Source organism: Ranitomeya variabilis, chromosome 2, assembly GCF_051348905.1.
Source record: "Ranitomeya variabilis isolate aRanVar5 chromosome 2, aRanVar5.hap1, whole genome shotgun sequence".
NCBI classification, from domain to species: Eukaryota; Metazoa; Chordata; class Amphibia; order Anura; family Dendrobatidae; genus Ranitomeya; species Ranitomeya variabilis.
The window spans coordinates 993497763-993520349 of NC_135233.1; the positions used below are offsets into that span (position 1 = coordinate 993497763).

Sequence of the window (22587 nt, forward strand, 5' to 3'; positions counted from 1 at the left end):
TAATGTCTAAGGTCTTTCCATTCTTTTCCATTCCTCTGTGGACCAGACATACAGAAATAGCCCTCCACCCTGCAGTCAGTGTCTCCTAGATCCGCCTTGGGGAACGTTTATAAGGGTATGTGTCCACTTTCAGGATGGCCGGCGGTTTGGACTGAGCGGCAAACCCGCTCCGCCCTAAGCCCCGCCCCCTTCTGTGACGCGATGATGCCGGATGTGTTCATTGCACACATCCAGCATCATCGCACCCCACACCTAGGGCCCTGTGATATACCTTGCGGCGGCGCAGCGGCGCCGCCAGGTACACGGACATGCTGCGATCTTAAAAGATGCGCCGCATGTCCGGAATCGCAGGGCCGACGGATGCGTGTTACCACGCATAGTGGAGACGGGATTTGATAAAATCCCCTCCACTATGCTGTAATATCTGGACGCTGCGTGTTTGACGCTGCGGCTCTGCGCAGCGTCAAACATGCAGCGTTTCCTGAACATGGACACATACCCTTAGAGGTTGAGGATTATATGAAGCTGGTAAATCACATGCTCCTCCATCTTAGCTATCTGCGGCCTTGTACACACTTATGCCAACATGAAGGTAACATGGGAATAGAAAAACTCAATCTTCATGCTAAAAAAGAGAAGATTCCTAATGTCATTTCTGAGTGGAAAGTTGTAGCCTGGGAGTATTATTCATGATGCCAGCGTGTCTGCCAGGTATTAATGTGAGATTTCTTGTAGCGTGTCATGTTTTGACATTATTGGGTCAGCGGCGGTAGATGCCAGTGTGGTCTGACGGCTCCTAATCAGGGAATGTGCGCTGGGATGTGTGTGTGAGGCAGAATGATTAAATGATGGAAAATATGCAGCCTTGGTGCTGTGTATTGTGAAGGAAGTATACAATGTACAGTAGATGCCGTCCGGGGCTCCCACATTCCTAGGATGGGGTATGGAGGCCACTTGTGTATTGTTCTCCTCACACAGGCTCCATAATGGACGCCCTCAGTCCTCCATCTCTATATGCTCTGTGCCTCATTTGCTGGCCTTTGTATGAACTTTTTCTTCAAGTGCTTGTTTACATAGACTTGAGCCAAACTCTCACACCGTAATTACAACGAGAGACATTTACTACAGCCCGAAGACATCGGCGCTGCTTTCTGTTCCAAAAGAATAATGAGCATATTCCAGATATCCCAGAGCAGTGGCGAGGAGTGACAGCGACAATGCAATGCGCGTTCAGAAATAACATGATTTGGGCATATGCCACTTGCTTGGTCTTGTTTCTGGTGCATATAAGTGGCACATATGTTACTGGGTGCCTAAATGTAAAAAAAACCCGGGAATAGCAAAATTTTGGATGTTTTGATCATGGAACAGTCAGGTCCTGAGATCAGCACTTATTTCAGAAATGAATGGGAAAGAAGCAATCAGGCTGCCCTCTATGTCCCTTCACAGAGCTGAAAATGGCCTAGCAGGCACGGCGCTCAGCTGAGCTCTTCTTCCCTTTTGTCTTAGCAAGTGGGAGGGGGTCTCGGGACTTAGGGCCTGATTTATCATGACCGGTATTGTTCATGCCGGTCTTGAAGAAGACATGCGCCGCTGTAAGACGCTACTGCTCTTCATGAATCAGGAGTAGCGGACAAATGGCGTACACCTCTTTGTGCCCCTCACAACAAATCCTACTCCAGTCCCTGCTGGAGTAAAATTTATGGTGTAGCAAATTTGACAAGAGGTGGTTGTCCTCTCCCAGCTCCGCTCACTTTATTGGTACTGGGGGAAAATGGCATAAGAACCACAAAAGTTGCATCATTTTAGTTCTGCCTCTAGTTGCTCCAAAATTATGCTATTTTCAAAGCCTTAGAATAATGGTGAAAGCTTGGATGAATCGGAACTCTAATGATTAAAAGTTCTAGCATGTTTCTGTGATATGACAAGGTTTTTATTTTTACTTATTAAAATTCAGTTAACCTTTATATATAGAGTCGTGGGTGATAGCTGCCTACAGAATGATTTTTATTGACACCAGCATACACACAGAAAAATTAGCAACGTTTCAGCCAAAAAGTGCCTTAATCAAGCCAAGAAAAAAAAGTGTCAATACAAATAATCTTTGTGATGATAATTGAGATGGGCAGTGTAGCTAAAATTCTGTTTTGCAGTTTATATTAGTGCAATCTTCCTCTAGAGATGTATAATTGTGTAACAGATCATGAAAATATATTTACTGGCGTATGAAGTCATGCAGTTTTGATTCTGGAGTGTGAGTTAATTAGTTATGAATGTGCACCAGATTTTTTAAAATAAATATTTGCATAATTTTCTGCACTAGGAAACTGCTTGCAATACATGCTACATTTTATTTATTTCCCATTTTTTAAAATATTTTAAGTGCTATGACATTCTATATATAGGACATGCACCAAGTTCATCCATCCAATAATGTGCACACATACTGTACTTTAGCGGGGAAGGTGCTAAGACTAACAATTTAAATGCGATATCTAAAACAGCAGATGAAGTAAGAGGCACCAAAGTAATTAAGAAGAGCACGTCTCGTAATATATGTTAGTTTGCCTGTCCATGTGCCAGAAAATTATACTAAACCGGTTGAGACAAAGGCAGGCGCACCCAATCGGGTAAATTCTGACCAATTTTCTTGTTAATTAAAAATTTTTAGGAGAAGCACAAAACAGCAAAAGTCTGAAATATTTGGGCAAAAATAATATAATATCCAAAAATATTTCTAACATATTACATCAAGAGAGCGCCATATAGCCATTGATATTGTACAAAATTATATACAAGGTGGTCCACAGTCCCTGGATTGCACAGGAATTGTAAGTGAAAACTACATTAAAGCACCACTCCAGCATTTTTTCTATTTCAGCGCTGGACTGTTGCCAGTAATCTTAGTTCCCTGACCCTACTATTATACCCACCAGCCGCTGTCTTCAGCTGTTCCCAGCTCCTCTGGTTTTGTGCCACCATCTTGGGACCGCAACCTCTGACTGAGCTTAAGGCCGTCCTCACACTCAGCGTATGTAAATACGGTCCGTTTTTTACAGCCGTAATACGCAGAAAAGTCCCCAAAATAGTGATCCGTATGTCATCCGTAGGCAGGGTGTGTCAGCGTATTTTGCGCATGGCATCCTCCGTATGTAATCCGTATGGCATCCGTACTGCGATATTTTCTCGCAGGCTTGCAAAACCGACATCTAATGGATTTATGTGCTCAAATGTTCGTTAAAACATATATACAGTATATATATATGTCATTGAGACACATATATATATATTCTGTATTTATATTTAATTCAGCGCGATATATGTGAAAAGCCGGTAATTCAATTGCCGGCTTTTCATTTCTCCTTCACAAACCCGACAGGATATGAGACATGGTTTACATACAGTAAACCATCTCATATCCCTTTTTTTTTGCATATTCCACACTACTAATGTTAGTAGTGTGTATGTGCAAAATTTGGGCGCTGTAGCTTGTAAAATAAAGGGTTAAATCGCGGAAAAAATTGGCGTGGGCTCCCGCACAAATTTCTCCGCCAGAGTGGTAAAGCCAGTGACTGAGGGCAGATATTCATAGCCTAAAGAGGGTCCATGGTTATTGGCCCCCCCTGGCTACAAACATCTGCCCCCAGCCACCCCAGAAAAGGCACATCTGGAAGATGCGCCTATTCTGGCACTTGGCCACTCTCTTCCCACTCCCGTGTAGCAGTGGGATATGGGGCAATGAAGGGTTAATGTCACCTTGCTATTGTAAGGTGACATTAAGCCAGATTAATAATGGAGAGGCGTCAATTATGACACCTATCCATAATTAATCCAATAGTACTAAATGGTTAATAAAACACACACATTATTACAAAGTATTTTAATGAAATAAAGACACAGGGTGTTGTAATATTTTATTAGACTCTTAATCCACCTGAAGACCCTCGTTCTGTAACAAAGTAAAAAAAAAAAGCAACAATATCTCATACCTTCCGTTGTTATGTCCCACGATGTAAATCTATCTGAAGGGGTTAAATCATTTTACAGCCAGGAGCTGTGCTAATGCACTCGCTCTTGCCTGTAAACCCCTGGGTACTGAAAGGAAAGCTGGGTGACCTGTAGTTACCTTGAGTTGCGGTGAGGCGCCCTCTGCTGGATGTCCTCATATGAACTCGAGCGTGGGAACTTTTCCAAGGCTCCAGTTCATGAGGACATCCAGCAGAGGGCGCATCACCGCAACTCAAGGTAACTACAGATCACCCAGCTTTTCTTTCAGTACCCTGGGTTTACAGGCACGAGCGAGTGCATTAGCACAGCTCCTGGCTGTAAAATGATTTAACCCCTTCAGATGGATTTACATCGTGGGACATAACGATGGCAGGTATGGAATATTGTTGTTTGTTTTTTTTACTTTGTTTCAGGACGATGGTCTTCAGGTGGATTAAGAGTCAAATAAAATATTACAACAACATGTGTCTTTATTTCATTAAAATACTTTGTAATAGTGTGTGTGTGTTTTATTAACCATTTAGTACTATTGGATTAATAATGGATAGGTGTCATAATTGATGCCTCTCCATTATTAATCTGGCTTAATGTCACCTTACAATAGCAAGGTGACATTAACCCTTCATTACCCCATATCCCACTGCCACACGGGAGTGGGAAGAGAGTGGCCAAGTGCCAGAATAGGCGCATCTTACAGATGTGCCTTTTCTGGGGTGGCTGGGGGCAGATGTTTGTAGCCAGGGGGGCCAATAACCATGGACCCTCTCTAGGCTATTAATATCTGCCCTCAGTCACTGGCTTTACCACTCTGGCGGAGAAAATTGCGCGGGAGCCCACGCCAATTTTTTCCGCAATTTAACCCTTTATTTTAGCAGCTACAGCGCCCAAATTTTGCACATACACACTACTAACATTAGTAGTGTGGAATATACAAAAAAAAAGGGATATGAGATGGTTTACTGTATGTAAACCATGTCTCATATCCTGTCGGGTTTGGGAAGGAGAAATGAAAAGCCGGCAATTGAATTACCAGCTTTTCTCTCTAACACCGCTGCATCTTTTCTCGCAGGTCACACTGCTGGTCCATGTGTAATCCGTATTTTTCTCGGCCCCATAGACTTTCATTGGCGATTTTTTTGCGCAATACGGTGACAAACGCAGCATGCTGCGATTTTCTACGGCCGTACAAGACCGTATAATACGGATCAGTAAAATACGGCTGATTGGAGCTGGGACATAGGGAATCATTGGGCCGTGTGCAATGCGTATTTTACGGATGTAGTTTATGCGCTCATACGTCCGTAAAACTCGCTAGTGTGAGGCCGGCCTAAGTCAGAGGTAACAGCCACAAGCTCTCAGTGTAACTCTGCGAGTCCTCGATTTGGTCTCGTTCTGGCTCTCATAGGCTTACATTAAGTTGTGACTTCTGGCTTGCCCAGCAAACACTGGAGAGATCCATCAGGTCGCAACCTGCAGAAGACCGACCGGAGCAGCGCTGATAACAGATGAAAACGGCATGGTGAGTATAGTACTAGAGACAGGGAACTTACATTAGTGACACCACTCCAGCGATAAAATAAAAATAACACTGGACTGGTGTTTTAATGAATTTAAATGGAGTCTGTATATTTCCCATATAAGGGACTTCTTCTAGGTACTTCAGTTTCCCAACAGGTTGAATTTTTAGGAAGTTCACCGTCAATTTTAGAATGCTACTGAAACTCATCACGATCAACCACCGTGCTGCACTGCCCTACATCTTACTCTCCAGTACGCTACTGCCTTACTCTATTTCTGCCAACCTACCTGTGCTGTTTGTCCTGCCAATGATCTATGTGTGACACCCTCCATGCTCGAAAAAGGCTATGGTGGAGTTGAAACGTCTCATCACTTTTCAGATCACAATTGTTTTTTCACCCATGTTTGAGTCCTGCTTCCCCTTCTTTTCTACTATTACATTGTTTGGGAGTCACTGGGACATTAATCCCCAGGGGCAAGCATGCTATTTCTATTCTGAAATTCTGGAGTACTGTAGCTCGCCTTACTTTTCTAACATCAGCCATGATCCAAACCTTCCACCTTTATCTCCAAGTCTCTTCTAAAGCTGCACTACTTCTCTGGCAGACAACATTATCCACAGTTTTACGTGTGCCTAAGAACACGTCTCTTTAGGCAGGTGTAGAACCTTCCCTATAACGCTTCTTCATTTATCCCGTCTACATTATTCCTCATAATAATCTGATCCCTCTATCCAATATTGACACCCACACTTTTTGTGCCCTAATGCACTTGAATTCATACCTAAGCAGATAATGGCTGATTACTGGCTTATTCAGCTGTATATGTAGTACTTAGTGTTTTTTAAAAGATGGCAGATCCATACAAGACATGGGCTACATTTTGAGTCATCCTTTTTTCCTCATAGATTATAAGATCTTGTACCCATGGTCCTCACACCTACTGTGTGACTTGTTAATCCGTTTATTGCCCTTTAATGTCCCATGTTTCATACATGTGGTCCCTGTGAAATGTGCTGCAGAATATGTACATAAAGATTACATGCCTCCCAGCGATCTAGGATCCAGCAAGACAGTCCTGGATTTGGGAAGCTATCTTGTTGTGGCGGGAGGTCAGGAGAGGAGCATGTCCACTTTAATCTGTAAATGCCTCATTAGGATGCAGATTCAGTTAAATAAATTGGTGGAGCAGGAAGCTGCCCGGCTCCCTGCACCACGATGCACCTGTACCATCGGAGGCTCAATGGGGTAGAGTGGAGAGGAGCTCTAGTGGGAGAAAGGGGTACCGTGCAGCATAATATTGTGTTTGTGGAAGTGCTGTGGTGTGATCATCATGTGGGTGGTACTATGGAGGCATCATACTGTGTGGGAGGGCACTGTGGACATCCTATTGTGTATGGAGGCACTGTGGGGCATCATTGTGTGGAGGCACTGTGGGGCATCATTGTGTGGAGGCACTGTGGGGGCATCATTGTGTGGCGGCACTGTGGGGGCATCATTATGGGGAGGCACTGTGGGGGCATCATTATGGGGAGGCACTGTGGGGCATCATTGTGTGGAGGCACTGTGGGGGCATCATTGTGTGGAGTGTTGTGGATTCTGTTTGTGGGCTCCCTCTGGTGGTTACTGCTGGTACTGGGTGACTTTGGTGGGTTGCGGCCTTTGGTTTCCACCTGTCCATCAGAGGCTGGGTGGTTCCTATTTTACCTGGCCTTTCTGTCATTCCCTTGCCGGCTATCAATGTATTCAGATGTGCTCTGTTTGGTTCCTGCCTACCTGCTCCCAGATCTTTCAGGATAAGCTAAGTGCTGATTTTCAGTTGTTGGTTTTTTTGTCCAGCTTGCTTATTATGTCTCTATGCTAGCTGGTAGCTCTAGTGGACTGAGGTTCTCCCCATGTGCCATGAGTTGGCACATGGGTTCTTGTAATCTCAGGATGGTTTTTTTGATTAGGGTTTTTTGCTGACCGCTCAGACCCCTTTTGTATCGTTCTGCTTTCTAGTTTACAGCGGGCCTCAATCTGCTGAACCTATATATATCATCTCTATGTGTGTGCCTTCCTCTCATTTCACCGTCAATACATGTGGGGGGCAACTATACCTTTTTGGGGTTCATTCCTCTGGAGGCAAGTGAGGTCTTTATTTTCTCTGCAGTACTAGTTAGCTCTTAGGCTGGTGCGTGGCGTCTAGAACCAACGTAGGCACGCTCCCTGGCTATCTCTAGTTGCGTTTGTCAGGCGTAGGGCAGCGGTCAGCCCAGGTTCCATCACCCTAGAGCTCGTCCGATATTTTGTATTTTGCTTGTCCCTTGCTATCCCTAGCCATTGGGATTCATGACAGTATAGCCGGCCCACAAAGTGTTAATTGTTTGGGCTGAAGCAGGAGAAAAAGAAGTGTTTAAGGGGAATTTTTTTTTTTTTTTTTTCCTTCAGAGTTTTGCTGCCTAGCCCTTAATTGCTGTCTAGCTGCTTCTTACCTCCTCTTAACCCTTGAATGGCTCTGATATTAGCTGTTTAACATGGATGTCCAGAGTTTGGCTTCCAGCCTGAGTAATCTCGCGGCAAAAGTTCAAAACATACAGGATTTTGTTGTTCACACTTCCATGTCTGAACCTAGAATTCCTATTCCAGAGTTCTTTTCTGGAGATAGATCTACCTTCCTGAATTTCAGGAACAATTGTAAATTGTTTCTTTCTTTAAAATCTCGCTCCTCTGGAGACCCTGCTCAACAGGTTAAGATTGTAATATCTTTCCTGCGGGGCGACCCTCAGAATTGGGCATTTGCATTGGCACCAGGGGATCCTGCATTGCTCAATGTGGATGCGTTTTTTCTGGCATTGGGATTGCTCTATGAGGAACCCAACCTGGAGATTCAGGCTGAAAAGGCTTTATTAGCCCTCTCTCAGGGGCATGATGAAGCGGAAATATATTGTCAAAAATTTCGGAAATGGTCGGTGCTTACTCAGTGGAATGAGTGCGCCCTGGCTGCAAACTTCAGAAATGGTCTTTCCGAGGCCATTAAGGATATTATGGTGGGGTTCCCTACGCCTACAGGTCTGAATGAGTCGATGGCTATGGCCATTCAGATTGATCGGCGTTTACGGGAGCGCAAACCCGTGCACCACTTGGCGGTGTCTTCTGAACAGGCACCTGAGACTATGCAATGTGATAGAATTCAGTCCAGAAATGAACGGCAAAATTATAGGCGGAAAAATGGATTGTGTTCTTATTGTGGTGATTCAGCTCATGTTATATCAGCATGCTCTAAACGCACAAAAAGGGTTGATAAATCTTTTGCCATTGGTACTCTGCAGCCTAAGTTCATTTTGTCTGTGACTCTGATTTTTTCACTGTCTTCCATTTCCGTCGATGCCTATGTGGATTCAGGCGCTGCCCTGAGTCTTATGGATTGGTCATTTGCTAAACGCTGCGGTTTTAGTCTGGAGCCTCTGGAAGTTCCTATCCCTCTGAAGGGAATTGACTCTACACCATTGGCTATGAATAAGCCGCAGTATTGGACACAAGTGACCATGCGCATGACTCCCGTTCATCAGGAGGTGATTCGCTTCCTTGTACTGTATAATTTACATGATGTACTAGTGCTTGGTCTGCCATGGTTACAAACTCATAATCCTGTCCTGGACTGGAAAACAATGTCTGTGTTAAGCTGGGGATGTCAGGGGGTTCATGATGATGCACCTCCGATTTCAATCGCTTCATCTACTCCTTCTGAGATCCCTGCGTTTTTGTCTGACTATAGGGATGTTTTTGAGGAGCCTAAGCTCAATTCGCTCCCTCCTCATAGAGAGTGTGACTGTGCTATAGAATTGATTCCTGGCAGTAAGTTCCCTAAGGGTCGTTTATTTAATCTGTCACTGCCAGAGCATACTGCTATGCGGAATTATATTAAGGAGTCCTTGGAAAAGGGACATATTCGTCCATCTTCGTCCCATCTGGGAGCAGGTTTTTTTTTCGTGGCCAAAAAAGATGGTTCCCTGAGGCCTTGTATAGATTATCGCCTTCTGAATAAGATTACAGTCAAATATCAGTATCCACTGCCATTATTGACTGATTTGTTTGCTCGCATTAAGGGGGCTAGGTGGTTCACTAAGATAGATCTTCGCGGTGCGTATAATCAGGTGCGGATAAAACAGGGTGACGAGTGGAAAACCGCATTTAATACGCCTGAGGGCCATTTTGAGTATTTGGTAATGCCTTTTGGACTCTCCAATGCTCCGTCAGTCTTTCAGTCCTTTATGCACAATATTTTCCGTGAATATCTGGATAAGTTTATGATTGTGTATTTGGATGATATTTTGGTGTTTTCTGATGACTGGGAGTCTCATGTTTTACAGGTCAGGAAGGTGTTTCAGGTTCTGCGGGCCAATTCTCTGTTTGTGAAGGGCTCAAAGTGTCTCTTCGGAGTCCAGAAGATTTCTTTTTTGGGGTACATTTTTTCTCCTTCTACTATTGAGATGGATCCCGTCAAGGTTCAGGCGATTTGTGACTGGACACAACCTACATCTGTTAAGAGCCTTCAGAAGTTCTTGGGGTTTGCTAATTTTTATCGTCGGTTCATTGCTAATTTTTCCAGTATTGTTAAACCTTTGACTGATTTGACTAAAAAGGGTGCTGATGTTGCTGATTGGTCTCCTGCGGCCGTGGAGGCCTTTTGGGAACTTAAGCGCCGGTTTTCTTCTGCTCCTGTGTTGTGTCAACCAGATGTTTCACTTCCTTTTCAGGTTGAGGTTGATGCTTCCGAGATTGGAGCGGGGGCGGTTTTGTCACAGAGAAGTTCTAATGGCTCGGTGATGAAGCCATGTGCATTCTTCTCTAGAAAATTCTCGCCCGCCGAGCGCAATTATGATGTGGGTAATCGGGAGCTTTTGGCCATGAAGTGGGCATTTGAGGAGTGGCGTCATTGGCTTGAGGGTGCTAAACATCGTGTGGTGGTCTTCACTGATCACAAGAATCTCATTTACCTTGAGTCTGCCAGGCGTTTGAATCCTAGACAGGCTCGTTGGTCGTTGTTTTTTTCTCGTTTCAATTTCGTGGTTTCATACCTGCCAGGTTCTAAGAATGTGAAGGCAGATGCTCTTTCCAGGAGTTTTGTGCCTGACTCTCCTGGAGACTCTGGGCCTACTGGTATCCTTAGGGATGGGGTAATATTGTCCGCCGTATCCCCAGACTTGCGACGTGCATTGCAGGAGTTTCAGGTGGATAAACCGGATCGTTGTCCGCCAGAAAGACTGTTTGTTCCGGATGATTGGACCAGTAGAGTCATCTCCGAGGTCCATTCTTCTGTGTTGGCTGGTCATCCTGGAATATTTGGTACTAGAGACTTGGTGGCCAGGTCTTTTTGGTGGCCTTCCTTGTCTAGGGATGTGCGTACCTTTGTGCAGTCTTGTGAAGTGTGTGCTCGAGCTAAGCCTTGCTGTTCTCGGGCCAGTGGGTTGTTGTTATCCTTGCCCATCCCGAAGAGGCCTTGGACGCACATTTCCATGGATTTTATTTCTGATCTCCCGGTTTCACAGAAAATGTCCGTTATCTGGGTTGTGTGTGACCGCTTTTCTAAGATGGTTCATTTGGTGCCCTTGCCTAAGTTGCCTTCCTCCTCTGAGTTGGTCCCTTTATTTTTTCAGAACGTGGTTCGTTTGCATGGGATTCCGGAGAATATCGTTTCTGACAGGGGATCCCAGTTTGTGTCTAGATTTTGGCGGACGTTTTGTGCCAAGATGGGCATTGATTTGTCTTTCTCGTCTGCATTCCATCCTCAGACGAATGGCCAGACGGAGCGAACTAATCAGACCTTGGAAACTTATTTGAGGTGTTTTGTTTCTGCTGATCAAGATGACTGGGTTGCTTTTTTGCCACTGGCCGAATTTGCTCTTAATAATCGGGCTAGTTCTGCCACGTTGGTCTCTCCTTTTTTTTGTAATTCGGGGTTTCATCCTCGTTTTTCCTCTGGTCAGGTGGAGTCTTCGGATTGTCCTGGAGTGGACGTGGTGGTGGACAGGCTACATCAGATTTGGAATCAGGTGGTGGACAATTTGAAGTTATCTCAGGAGAAGACTCAGCAGTTTGCTAATCGCCATCGCCGCGTGGGTCCCCGACTTCTTGTTGGGGATTTGGTGTGGTTGTCTTCTCGTTTTGTCCCTATGAAGGTCTCTTCTCCTAAGTTCAAGCCTCGGTTCATCGGTCCTTATAGGATCTCGGAGATTCTTAACCCTGTATCTTTTCGTTTGGATCTCCCAGCATCGTTTGCTATTCATAATGTGTTCCATCGGTCGTTGTTGCGGAGGTATGAGGTGCCCGTTGTTCCTTCGGTTGAGCCTCCTGCTCCGGTGCTGGTGGAGGGAGAATTGGAGTATGTTGTTGAGAAGATCTTGGATTCTCGTGTTTCCAGACGCAAACTCCAGTATTTGGTTAAGTGGAAGGGTTATGGTCAGGAGGATAATTCCTGGGTGGTCGCCTCCGATGTTCATGCGGCTGATTTGGTCCGCGCCTTCCATAGAGCTCACCCTGATCGCCCTGGGGGTTCTCGTGAGGGTTCGGTGACCCCTCCTCAAGGGGGGGGTACTGTTGTGGATTCTGTTTGTGGGCTCCCTCTGGTGGTTACTGCTGGTACTGGGTGACTTTGGTGGGTTGCGGCCTTTGGTTTCCACCTGTCCATCAGAGGCTGGGTGGTTCCTATTTTACCTGGCCTTTCTGTCATTCCCTTGCCGGCTATCAATGTATTCAGATGTGCTCTGTTTGGTTCCTGCCTACCTGCTCCCAGATCTTTCAGGATAAGCTAAGTGCTGATTTTCAGTTGTTGGGTTTTTTGTCCAGCTTGCTTATTATGTCTCTATGCTAGCTGGTAGCTCTAGTGGACTGAGGTTCTCCCCATGTGCCATGAGTTGGCACATGGGTTCTTGTAATCTCAGGATGTTTTTTTTGATTAGGGTTTTTTGCTGACCGCTCAGACCCCTTTTGTATCGTTCTGCTTTCTAGTTTACAGCGGGCCTCAATTTGCTGAACCTATATATATCATCTCTATGTGTGTGCCTTCCTCTCATTTCACCGTCAATACATGTGGGGGGCAACTATACCTTTTTGGGGTTCATTCCTCTGGAGGCAAGTGAGGTCTTTATTTTCTCTGCAGTACTAGTTAGCTCTTAGGCTGGTGCGTGGCGTCTAGAACCAACGTAGGCACGCTCCCTGGCTATCTCTAGTTGCGTTTGTCAGGCGTAGGGCAGCGGTCAGCCCAGGTTCCATCACCCTAGAGCTCGTCCGATATTTTGTATTACTTTGCTTGTCCCTTGCTATCCCTAGCCATTGGGATTCATGACAGTGGAGGCACTGTGGGGGCATCATTATGGGGAGGCACTGTGGGTTCATCATTATGGGGAGGCACTGTGGGGCATCATTGTGTGGAGGCACTGTGGGGGCATCATTGTGTGGAGGCACTGTGGGGCTTTCACAGTATGTAACAGAGATGCTATGTTAGCATCATGTTGGGGGTTATTGTGGTGGTATCATACTGTGTGTTAGGTCATATCAAATAGTGTTGTAATACTAAGGGAAATTCACTAGAGGCACTAATTCTGCATGGATTAACACTATACGTCTCTCTTTTCTGTCCTCCCGACCTGGGAGGTTTGTTCTTATTATTAGTATTGGTCCTAAGGTATATGAGATGGAAAAATGAACCAGTGAGCTCCCATTAGGAACAAGACCTGATTTCTATACAATGCTGCCGAATATGTTGGTGCTATAAAAGCAGCAGGAAATAAATATCTCCCCGTCAGGAAGCCCCTTGGTGGGACCAGGAATTATGTTTTCAGGAGCGACTTTTGCTGCTGTGCGTGGGCTGCGATAGTCAATAATTCACATTTTACAGTTCTCTACCTACAGCCTAGGAAATTGGTTCAGGGAAGAGGCTCTCTGACCACAGGGGAGGTCTTTATTTGGAACAGATTGGACTTTTTCACAGTGAGTTCTCCTAAGAGGAAGCTTCCAGCATAGCCGCGCTTTGTTCCTGCTCCTTAATTACCATTTTCTAAGTGTAATGATTCAAGGAGCGTAAACCTCAGGACAATCCATGTATCTCACACCTGCTAACTGCTTCCACATAATCCTCCTGCATTGTCCTTACACGGGTGAAGGGAGAGACAGAGGGGTAGAATAAGGCTGCCAATGGAAGGAAAACAGCGTTAAATCCATCCAGACTCGCATGTATCTGACCGATGGTGAACATAATGGTCATTTGCCGTAGACATGTAATGCTGGAGGATTAAACCAATTGACGGTCACCATGGTTACGATCTCCTCAGATACAACTCTGTTAAGACAATTGTGTATAATCTGCTATTGTGCGCGGGGCTGAACCTTCCCTGTCACATTACATAAACGCTACTTGTATTTTCGGCTCTTGTACATATTTATTGCTCTCATTAAATGCTATGGGGATAGACGATCGCATTATCATTTGTATTTGCCAATTGAGATATCACAGATGAACGCCACATCTGACTGAAACTCCTTTTTAGTGCACAGACTAAGGCTGCCCGAACATACAAGGAAAAATAGAATTTTTGAATGATGGTCGGACAAAATGGTCAACATTGACATGAAAGCTGACGGCAGACTATTGTTTGTGATAATGTGACCTGTTGGGTTTACATTTTCTGTCGAGGCCTGTATGGCACAATGGACCAAATACAGCCAGTTATTTGCCACTTAGTGCAAATAGCATGGTTTACGTTTTCTTTATCTATTGCCATAACTAGCCATGTTAGTCTTTCATGTCCATGGTCAGTTTGCTCGGAAGAATGATCTGACTTATGCCATATTCACACATCTGTGTGTCACAGTCCGAGAATAGACCGCCATTCACGGGGTCTACCAACAAGAACCTAACAGCCCCATGTATATGGCAATGCCTTTGATACGCCACATAGGGATGTGCATAGAAATCCCAAATGAACATAGCCTATACGTCTGATGAAGGGTCTTCACTCATCGCCCAAAATGTTAATGTAATACTGTACCTACCACCTTGTAACCTGTGGACATAATATACTGACAATAAATCCTATTTGAAGCATCTCCAAGTGCCCTTAGGTGTGCAGTTCCTTCACTCTGTCCACTGTTAGTCTACAGGAGCTCAGTGGTTGGCTCCAGAAGAACTAGCACCCTTCTGAAGATAACTCTATTTCAATGGGTGTGCCACCTACATGTTTCATTATTCCATTAAATAACCCAACCGGTTCCTATGTTGACCCCCTCCCCCATCTAGCCATTTGGATGACATGGTTGCTGTTCACCACGGCGCCTAAGGGATAAAAATGCTGTGATCAGATATAGATCCAATCAAAGAGGCACCATCAGACAGTGTAAAACAGACAGCACCTGCTGGGTATGGAGCGGACCGTGTGCCCACGTCCTACAAATCCTCCCGACTTCTGCCATACTGTACATACACAGTGGCATGTAAAAGTTTGGCCACCCCTTGTCAAAATTACTGTTATTGTGAAGACTTAAGCAAGTTGAAGAAGAAATGATCTCTAAAAGGCCTAAAAGTAAAGATGACACATTTCCTTTGTATTTTAGGCAAAAAATATACATATGTTCATATTTTACATTTTAAAAAATACAGAAAGGAAAATGGTCTGATGCAAAAGTTTGGGCACCCTGCTAGTTTCGTACCTAGTAGCACCTCCTTTTGAAAGTATCACAGCTTGTAAACACTTACTGTAGTGTTGTGATCCTAGTGGTAGAGGATCTCTGAAGTTCCAGCTAAGTCCGCAAACACAAAATCTAGCTCATAGGGAGGTGGTAACTAGGCTGACCGAATATCTAATCCTAACACAACAACTAACAGTAGCCGGGGAACGTGCCTACGTTGATTCTAGACGTCTCGCACCAGCCGGAGAACTAACTAACCCTTTCAGAGAAAATAAGACCTCACTTGCCTCCAGAGAAGGGACCCCAAAAGGTATGATACAAGCCCCCAACAAATAATAACGGTGAGGTAAGAAGAAAAGACAAACGTAAGTATGAACTAGATTTAGCAAAGTGAGGCCCACTAATTAATAGCAGAAAATAGAAAGAGGACTTATACGGTCAGCAAAAACCCTACCAAAATATCCACGCTGAATATCCAAGAACCCCCGCACCGACTAACGGTGTGGGGGGAGAATATCAGCCCCCTAGAGCTTCCAGCAAAAATCAAGAATCACATTGTAACAAGCTGGAACAAAATAGCAGAAATGCGGATTAACAAAATAAGGAAGCAGGACTTAGCTTATCTTGCAAAAAGCAGGAGACCAGGAGACAGGAGCCAAAAGACATAGACTGATTACATCGATTCCAGGCACTAGACTGAATTTCCAGGAAGTCTAAATAGGAACACCCAAGGCCTAACGACCCAGGTGGGGACAAACCTGGAGAAAGGCAATCCAAGTGTAATACCGCTAGTGATCACAAGAGGGAGCCAAGAAATACAATTCATTACACTGTAGCCAGCCAAGAGTTTTTCAATTCTTGTTTGAGGGATTTTCATCCATTTTTACTCTTGAAATTCATCCAGTTTTGTGAGATTCCAGAGTTGTCTTGCATGCACTGAGGTCTAGCCACAGATTTTCAATGATGTTCACATCAGGGGACTGTGAGGGCCACTGTAAAACCTTCAGCTTGTGGCTTTTGAGGTTGTCTATTGTGAATTTTGACGTGTGTTTAGAATCATTCTCCATTTGCAGAAGCCATCCTCTTTTCATCTTCAGATTTTTTCTGATGGTGTTATGTTTGCAGTAAGAATTTGTTGAAATTTCATTGAATCCATTCTTCCCTCTACCCGTGAAATTGTTTCCCATGCTATTGGGTGCAACACAACTGCAAAGCATAATTGATCCATCTCCATGCTTAATGGTTGGCGAGATGTTCTTTTCCTAAAATTCTGTCCCCTTTTTGTGCCCTTTTTTCTCCACACATACCTTTAAGGCCAAAGAGTTCTATTTTAACGTCATCAGTCCACAGGACTTTTTTTCAAAATGCATCAAGCTTGTTTAGATGTTCTTTTGCATACTTCTGACACTGAATTTTATGGTAAGGACGCAGGAGAGGTTTACTTCTTATGACTCTTTCATGAAGGTCATTTTAGTGCACATGTCTCTGAAAAGTAGAAAAATGTACCACAACTCCAGAGTTTGCTAAATCTTTCTGAAGGTCTATTGCAGTCAAGTGGGGGTTTTGATCTGCCTCTCTAGCAATCCTACAAGTAGCTCTCACAGAAATTTTTCTTGGCCTTCCAGACCTTATCATGACCTCCAATATTCCTGTTAATTGCCATTTACATTTCAAACTGAAGAAAGGGCAACTTCAAAAGACTTTGCTATCTTCTTATAGCCTTCTCCTGCCTTGTGGGCCTCCACCATTTTAATTTTCAGAGTGCTAGGCAGCTGCTTAGAAGAATCCATGGCTGCTGTTTTTTGGCACGATGTTTGAGTCTGGCCATTGCTAATGATGATATTGAACAAGCCATAACTCTAGCAAACTAATTAAGGTCTGAAACCTTTGCCAAAGTTATCTGAGCACACAAATGTCCAAGGGTGCCCAAACTTTTGCATCAGCCCATTTTTTTTTTAATATTGAAATGTAAAAAATGACAATATATTTTTGTTTGCCTAAAATAGAAAGGAAATGTGTCATCTTTAACTTTAGGCCTTTTAGAGATCACTTCACATTCAACTTGCTTAACTGTTCACAATAACAGTAATTTAGAGCAGGAGTGCCCAAACATTTACATACCACTGTATTGCACGTCTAGAGAAGTGGGTGGTGCCAGGCAGGCGGTGGGTGGTGCCAGGCATTCCCAAGACACAGAACCAAAAGCAGTTGTGTGGCTTCTATGCGACTGAATGGCCATATACTTATCCTTTATGTATGACCAGTTTAAAGCAAGATCTACAGCCATGAAGAAACGTACAATGTTGAATTCACATATAACTTGTTTTTTGGGAGAGAATTTATGGTGACATTCTTATAAAGCCAGTCCATAGACTAACCATGGAATGTAGCCACCAATACCAGGAGTTTAGGAGTTACCTGCATAATATTCTGTCTTCTGTCACTAAATTCAAAGTACACAGTATGCAGCAAACTCCTAAGCTCCCTCTAGTGGCAGTTGCATGAGGCAAGAAATATATAATTCAGTTTTCATCACTCTGTCATAGAAATGGAGAGCACCATGGTATAGGTGAAGAGACCTTGATTCCAGCGATGTGCCACTTACTGGGCTGAGATTCGCTCTTTCAATGCAGTGTTTTATCAGCAGAAGATTATCATTATAGGACAAGATTTCTCATACCTCCTAGTCCTAACTTGCCCCCCAATATTGAAATTGGCTAACTTTCTATTTGCCAATCAGTGGCATGGGCGGGGTTACACAGAGTTCAGCCTTCTGAGCTCTGCTGCAGATGCAGCAGAGAAAACTGTGATCCTATCACAACTGCTGCACCCAGTACACTAAGTGATATATCGCTGGAATCAGGGTCTCTGTCCCTACGTCATGCTGCTGTCAGACTACAGAGCAAAGACCTCTTTGCTTATTAATGGTTTTGGTATCTTTTTCCAATGGTGATCGAGGCTAGCTAGTGGCTAGCTAGGCTAGTGGAGAAATGGTAAAGGTGTTCCTTCACACATCCAGTATCTGTGTACCTGATCCCAGTGGTTAGTGAATCTGCTCTACTACCTTTCGTTCTTGGTATCAGTGGGGTATAGAGTGACCGGTCCCTGAAGACACTGATGAACATTATTGCACTTTATTCCACATTTGTTTTTCTGTGTGTTGATCTTTACCTTGTTAGTTGCACAAGATTTTTTTTTATTTCCATTTACTTTTTGCAGCCTTCTGAAGGTGGTAAAACAACTGTAGAAAATATAAAGCTTCTCGTTGCCTTGTACGTTTTAATATGAGAACCTAATTGCAGCTAATGGAAGAGTATCGTTAATAGGATGATAATATAGAAACGTGGATATTAATGTTAATCTGTGCTCGGATTATTATCCTGTTAGAATATGCGACACATTTCAATGTTCTGATCCAGTTTACACCATATGACAATCCTTCTTTCTGCACAGTAATTACGGATGGATCGCTGGACAGACCGTCCCTCGCTGATGACATGGGGAGTGACGAAGACTTGTATGATGACCTGCAGTTTTCCAGTCATCGTTATGGAGGAGGCGGAGAACAGCTAGCCATAAATGAGGTACCTCAATGCCTATATTTCAGAAATGATGAAAATATCTAAAAATACATTATACCGGAAGTCTATATATTATAAACTGTGTTCATTAGGATTCCTGGAGCAGTCAAAGAATGTTATCTGATGGGGAATAGAAGGGTTGGTGCTGCTTACCTGGGGTCCTGCCGCTTCCTTCCTTGGGCTTCTCGGCCCAAGTAACAAGAGCTGGATCTCTGCTAGTTATCCCTGCACTGAGATAAGTGTGAAGAAGAGATACTGGAGAAATGAACTATGCAACTAAATAGTTCTCTGTATGATTAGGCAGAGTGATTCGGGGGTGCTCTGCCTTAGAGATTGCTCAAATACAGTGGCATCTAAAAGTTTGGGCACCCCTGCTCAAAAGTACTGTTATTGTGAGCAGTTAAGCAAGTTGAAGATGAAATGAGCTCTAAAAGGCCTAAAGTTAAAGATGACATATTTCCTTTATATCTTAGGAACAAAAAAATGTATATTTTTTCACCTGTTATATTTAAAAAATTACAAAAAGGAAAATGGATTGATGACAATTCGGCATGAGAAATCAATCACGGCATGCTGCGGTTGCATCTGATGGTCGGATCACGTGCACCCATTCAAGTCTATGGGTACTTGTGAAAGATCTGATGTCATCCGAGTGCAGTCCTATTACTGCAGGCTCAGACAATGGAGAAGATGGCAAAATTAAGCTCTCCATCTTCTCCACACCTGGGATAATATTCTCTCTTGTGAGGGAATTGGATCATACTAAGGTGACGCTCAGATCAGACTTTTACATTTGCATAATCGGTCTGATTTTCTCGCATGAGAGAATCGATGGCCTTGTGACCCCAGCCTTAGGAAGAGAGCAAACAGCATGGGAGCAGCATCTGAGATGTATGGCCTCACTGATGCACCGCTTAGTAGCAATGGTTCCAACAATGTCTTTAGATGGCCACACTGCCTAGCACCCTAATTCACTGCACATACTACAGAAACCCAAAATGAGCTTGACAGCCATGCCGAGGTGGCAGTGTAGATCTGAAAACGGGGAGAAAGTTCTGGGGCTGGGGTCGGACATCTGTAGATTCTCTCATGTGAGAGAATTGGATCGATGATGTAAATGACACTCGGATCCAACTGTGATCGGAGTTTGAGTTAAGTGTCAGCATAGTGTGATCTGATCCTCTCGGACGAGAGAATTGTGGCACAGGTGAGAAGATAGAGAACAAGATTTCTTATTCTTCTCCATATTGTAAGTCCGCGTAAATCGGACTGCACTCAAATGTCATCTGAGTGCAGTGCAATGTTTTCCACACACCTATAGACTTGAATGGGTGAATGTGATCCCATTTGTGCAGCTATTCGCAGCATGCTGCAATTTTTTTCTTATGCTGAATCGGCATGAGAGAAAAAAGTCACCCCATAGTATAACATTGGTCTGAGTACTATACAATAAAACATCAGATGGCGCTCATCCGATGTATACACTCGTGTGATCGAGCCACGAATGCAAACATTAACCTCCAAAAAGTGCTAATTTTGGACCTCGAAGAGACCTGGTTCACATTCAGTGCATTTATACAACAATGTGATCATGTGGAGCCGGTAACATTTTCGATAACATTTTCCATTTTGCAACAACCATATATTAGTTTACCATTTACCCTTTCTAGTGTGTCCTTGAATTACTGATGAATAACAACCATGTATGGCCATTACCATAAGTAGCTGGGTTCCTACAGGCTTAATCTTTGCTTTGTGTTAATAGTTTTATTATCAACTTTGTTTTCTTTGTTATCGATGAATGTTATGAATACGTCTGATGATCGGTGTCACAATGTGAACTTTACGGACAGTAAATATTATTCTAGCCTTGTATCCAGGGCTGTCTGCTCAGTAGGGTACTACGACATAAGGGACTGATGAAAAAGAGCATGTCTGCTGGATCAGGATTTATAGGATTTGTTTTTGTTCTGTTACCATAGAGACAGATGTGTTTGTGTTTTTAAATCAAGACTATTGGTAGTTACTTTATTTTTTTTTTATTTTCATTTTACATGCAAATATTAGGGTACATAAACTTTCAAGCATTCCTATAATTCCAGTTAAATTTCAAGGGAACCTGTCATTAGAGTCATAGTGTCCGATCCACACTGCTTCAATTCGCAGAAAAGCCGTTTTTCTGTTCCACTAATGGCTCTATCCAATGATGAACACAAACATAACTATAAGAGGCCTGTCCTATGAATCTAGGCTTACCTTTATTTTCAGCTACCAACCGATAGGCTCCCCCCTCTCTAGTGATCCAGCAGCTCCATAAGTTGTGATGGGAAGGCAGTACCTATGGTGATTTCCAACATTTGGGAGCACTGCCCTCAGTTTTCTGCCTGCCCTTAATGACTGACCAGAGGACTCTAATTAGTGTCCCAAGAGTTTCTCATTTTTTCGCCCTGAGAGTCAATGCTGAGATTAAAGAAGCACTTGCATCAGAGTTTTTATCCTCTTAATATTTTGTGTACTTACAATTGTTCATTTTGCCTTTCTACCCAGTTAATTTTTCTCTTTTTCCATTAGTTCTATAACATATAGTGATAGATACCAGTTCTGCAGAACATGTATGAGATTACAGCATAGTTACAGATGGTGACTTACAGCTGACCAGTAGCGTAGCTACAGGGGGGCAGAGGGTGTGGGCACCCCAGGCCTGGTTCTCTGAGGGTGCCCACCCGGAGCTACGCTACTGTAACTGTACAGTTACATTCTGTGGCAGAGTAGGGAGAATCGATCTCCCTGCTCTGCCGCCCGGCCACTATGGGGCCCCTGAGCAGATGGGGGGCCCGGTGCCAGCAGTGGGCCCCCCGCCGTCATCGGAAGATCAGCTGTACCGGCATTTAGGCGATACAGCTGATCGCAATGATGGGAGAAGGAGCGCTGCACTCCTTCTCCCATCATCCCCCTGTCAGTGTCGGCGTCTGACATCGCCGACATTGACAGCGGGCGTGATGACGTCACTGCCCGGCGCCCGCTATCAGATCAGCGGGAGCAGCACAGGAACCAGGAAGAAGAGAGGTGAGTATTTATTTATTTATTTAATAGGTGCTGCTGCCTTATTACAGGGCCTACTTATGGGGGGGCTGCCTTATTACAGGGCCTGACTGTGGGGGCTGCCTTATTACAGGGTCTGACTATATTGGTCCTGCCTTATTACAGGGTCTGACTATATTGGTCCTGCCTCATTACAGGGTCTGACTATGGGGGTGCTGCCTTATTACAGGGTCTGACTATGGGGGTGCTGCCTTATTACAGGGGCTGCCTATGAGGGTGCTGCCTTATTACAGGGTCTGACTATGCGGGTGCTACCTTATTACAGGGTCTGACTATGGGGGTGCTGCCTTATTACAAGGGCTGCCTATGGGGGTTCTGCCTCATTACAGGGTCTGACTATATTGGTCCTGCCTCATTACAGGGTCTGACTATGGGGGTGCTGCCTTATTACAGGGTCTGACTATGGGGATGCTACCTTATTACAGGGTCTGACTATGGGGGTGCTGCCTTATTACAGGGGCTGCCTATGGGGGTGCTGCCTCATTACAGGGTCTGACTATGGGGGTGCTGCCTTATTACAGGGGCTGTCTATGGGGGTGCTGCCTCATTACAGGGTCTGACTATAGGGGTGCTGCCTTATTACAGGGTCTGACTATATTGGTGCTGCCTCATTACAGGGTCTGCCTATGGGGGGCTGCCTTATTACAGGGTCTGACTGTGGGGGCTGCCTTATTACAGGGTCTGACTATGAGGGTGCTGCCTTATTACAGGAT

At 44.3% G+C, this 22587-nt stretch overlaps 1 protein-coding gene across 2 annotated transcripts in view; it reads left to right on the forward strand.

The window, feature by feature from the left end:
- The window catches only part of ARHGEF4 (Rho guanine nucleotide exchange factor 4), a 128502-nt gene that overhangs the window by 39683 nt on the left and 66232 nt on the right, over positions 1–22587 (forward strand). For both annotated transcript variants that reach the window (XM_077291096.1, XM_077291098.1), the window contains one exon: positions 18645–18775. In XM_077291096.1, the coding sequence (XP_077147211.1) occupies positions 18645–18775 (131 nt within the window). The remainder of the gene's footprint in view (positions 1–18644; positions 18776–22587) is intronic.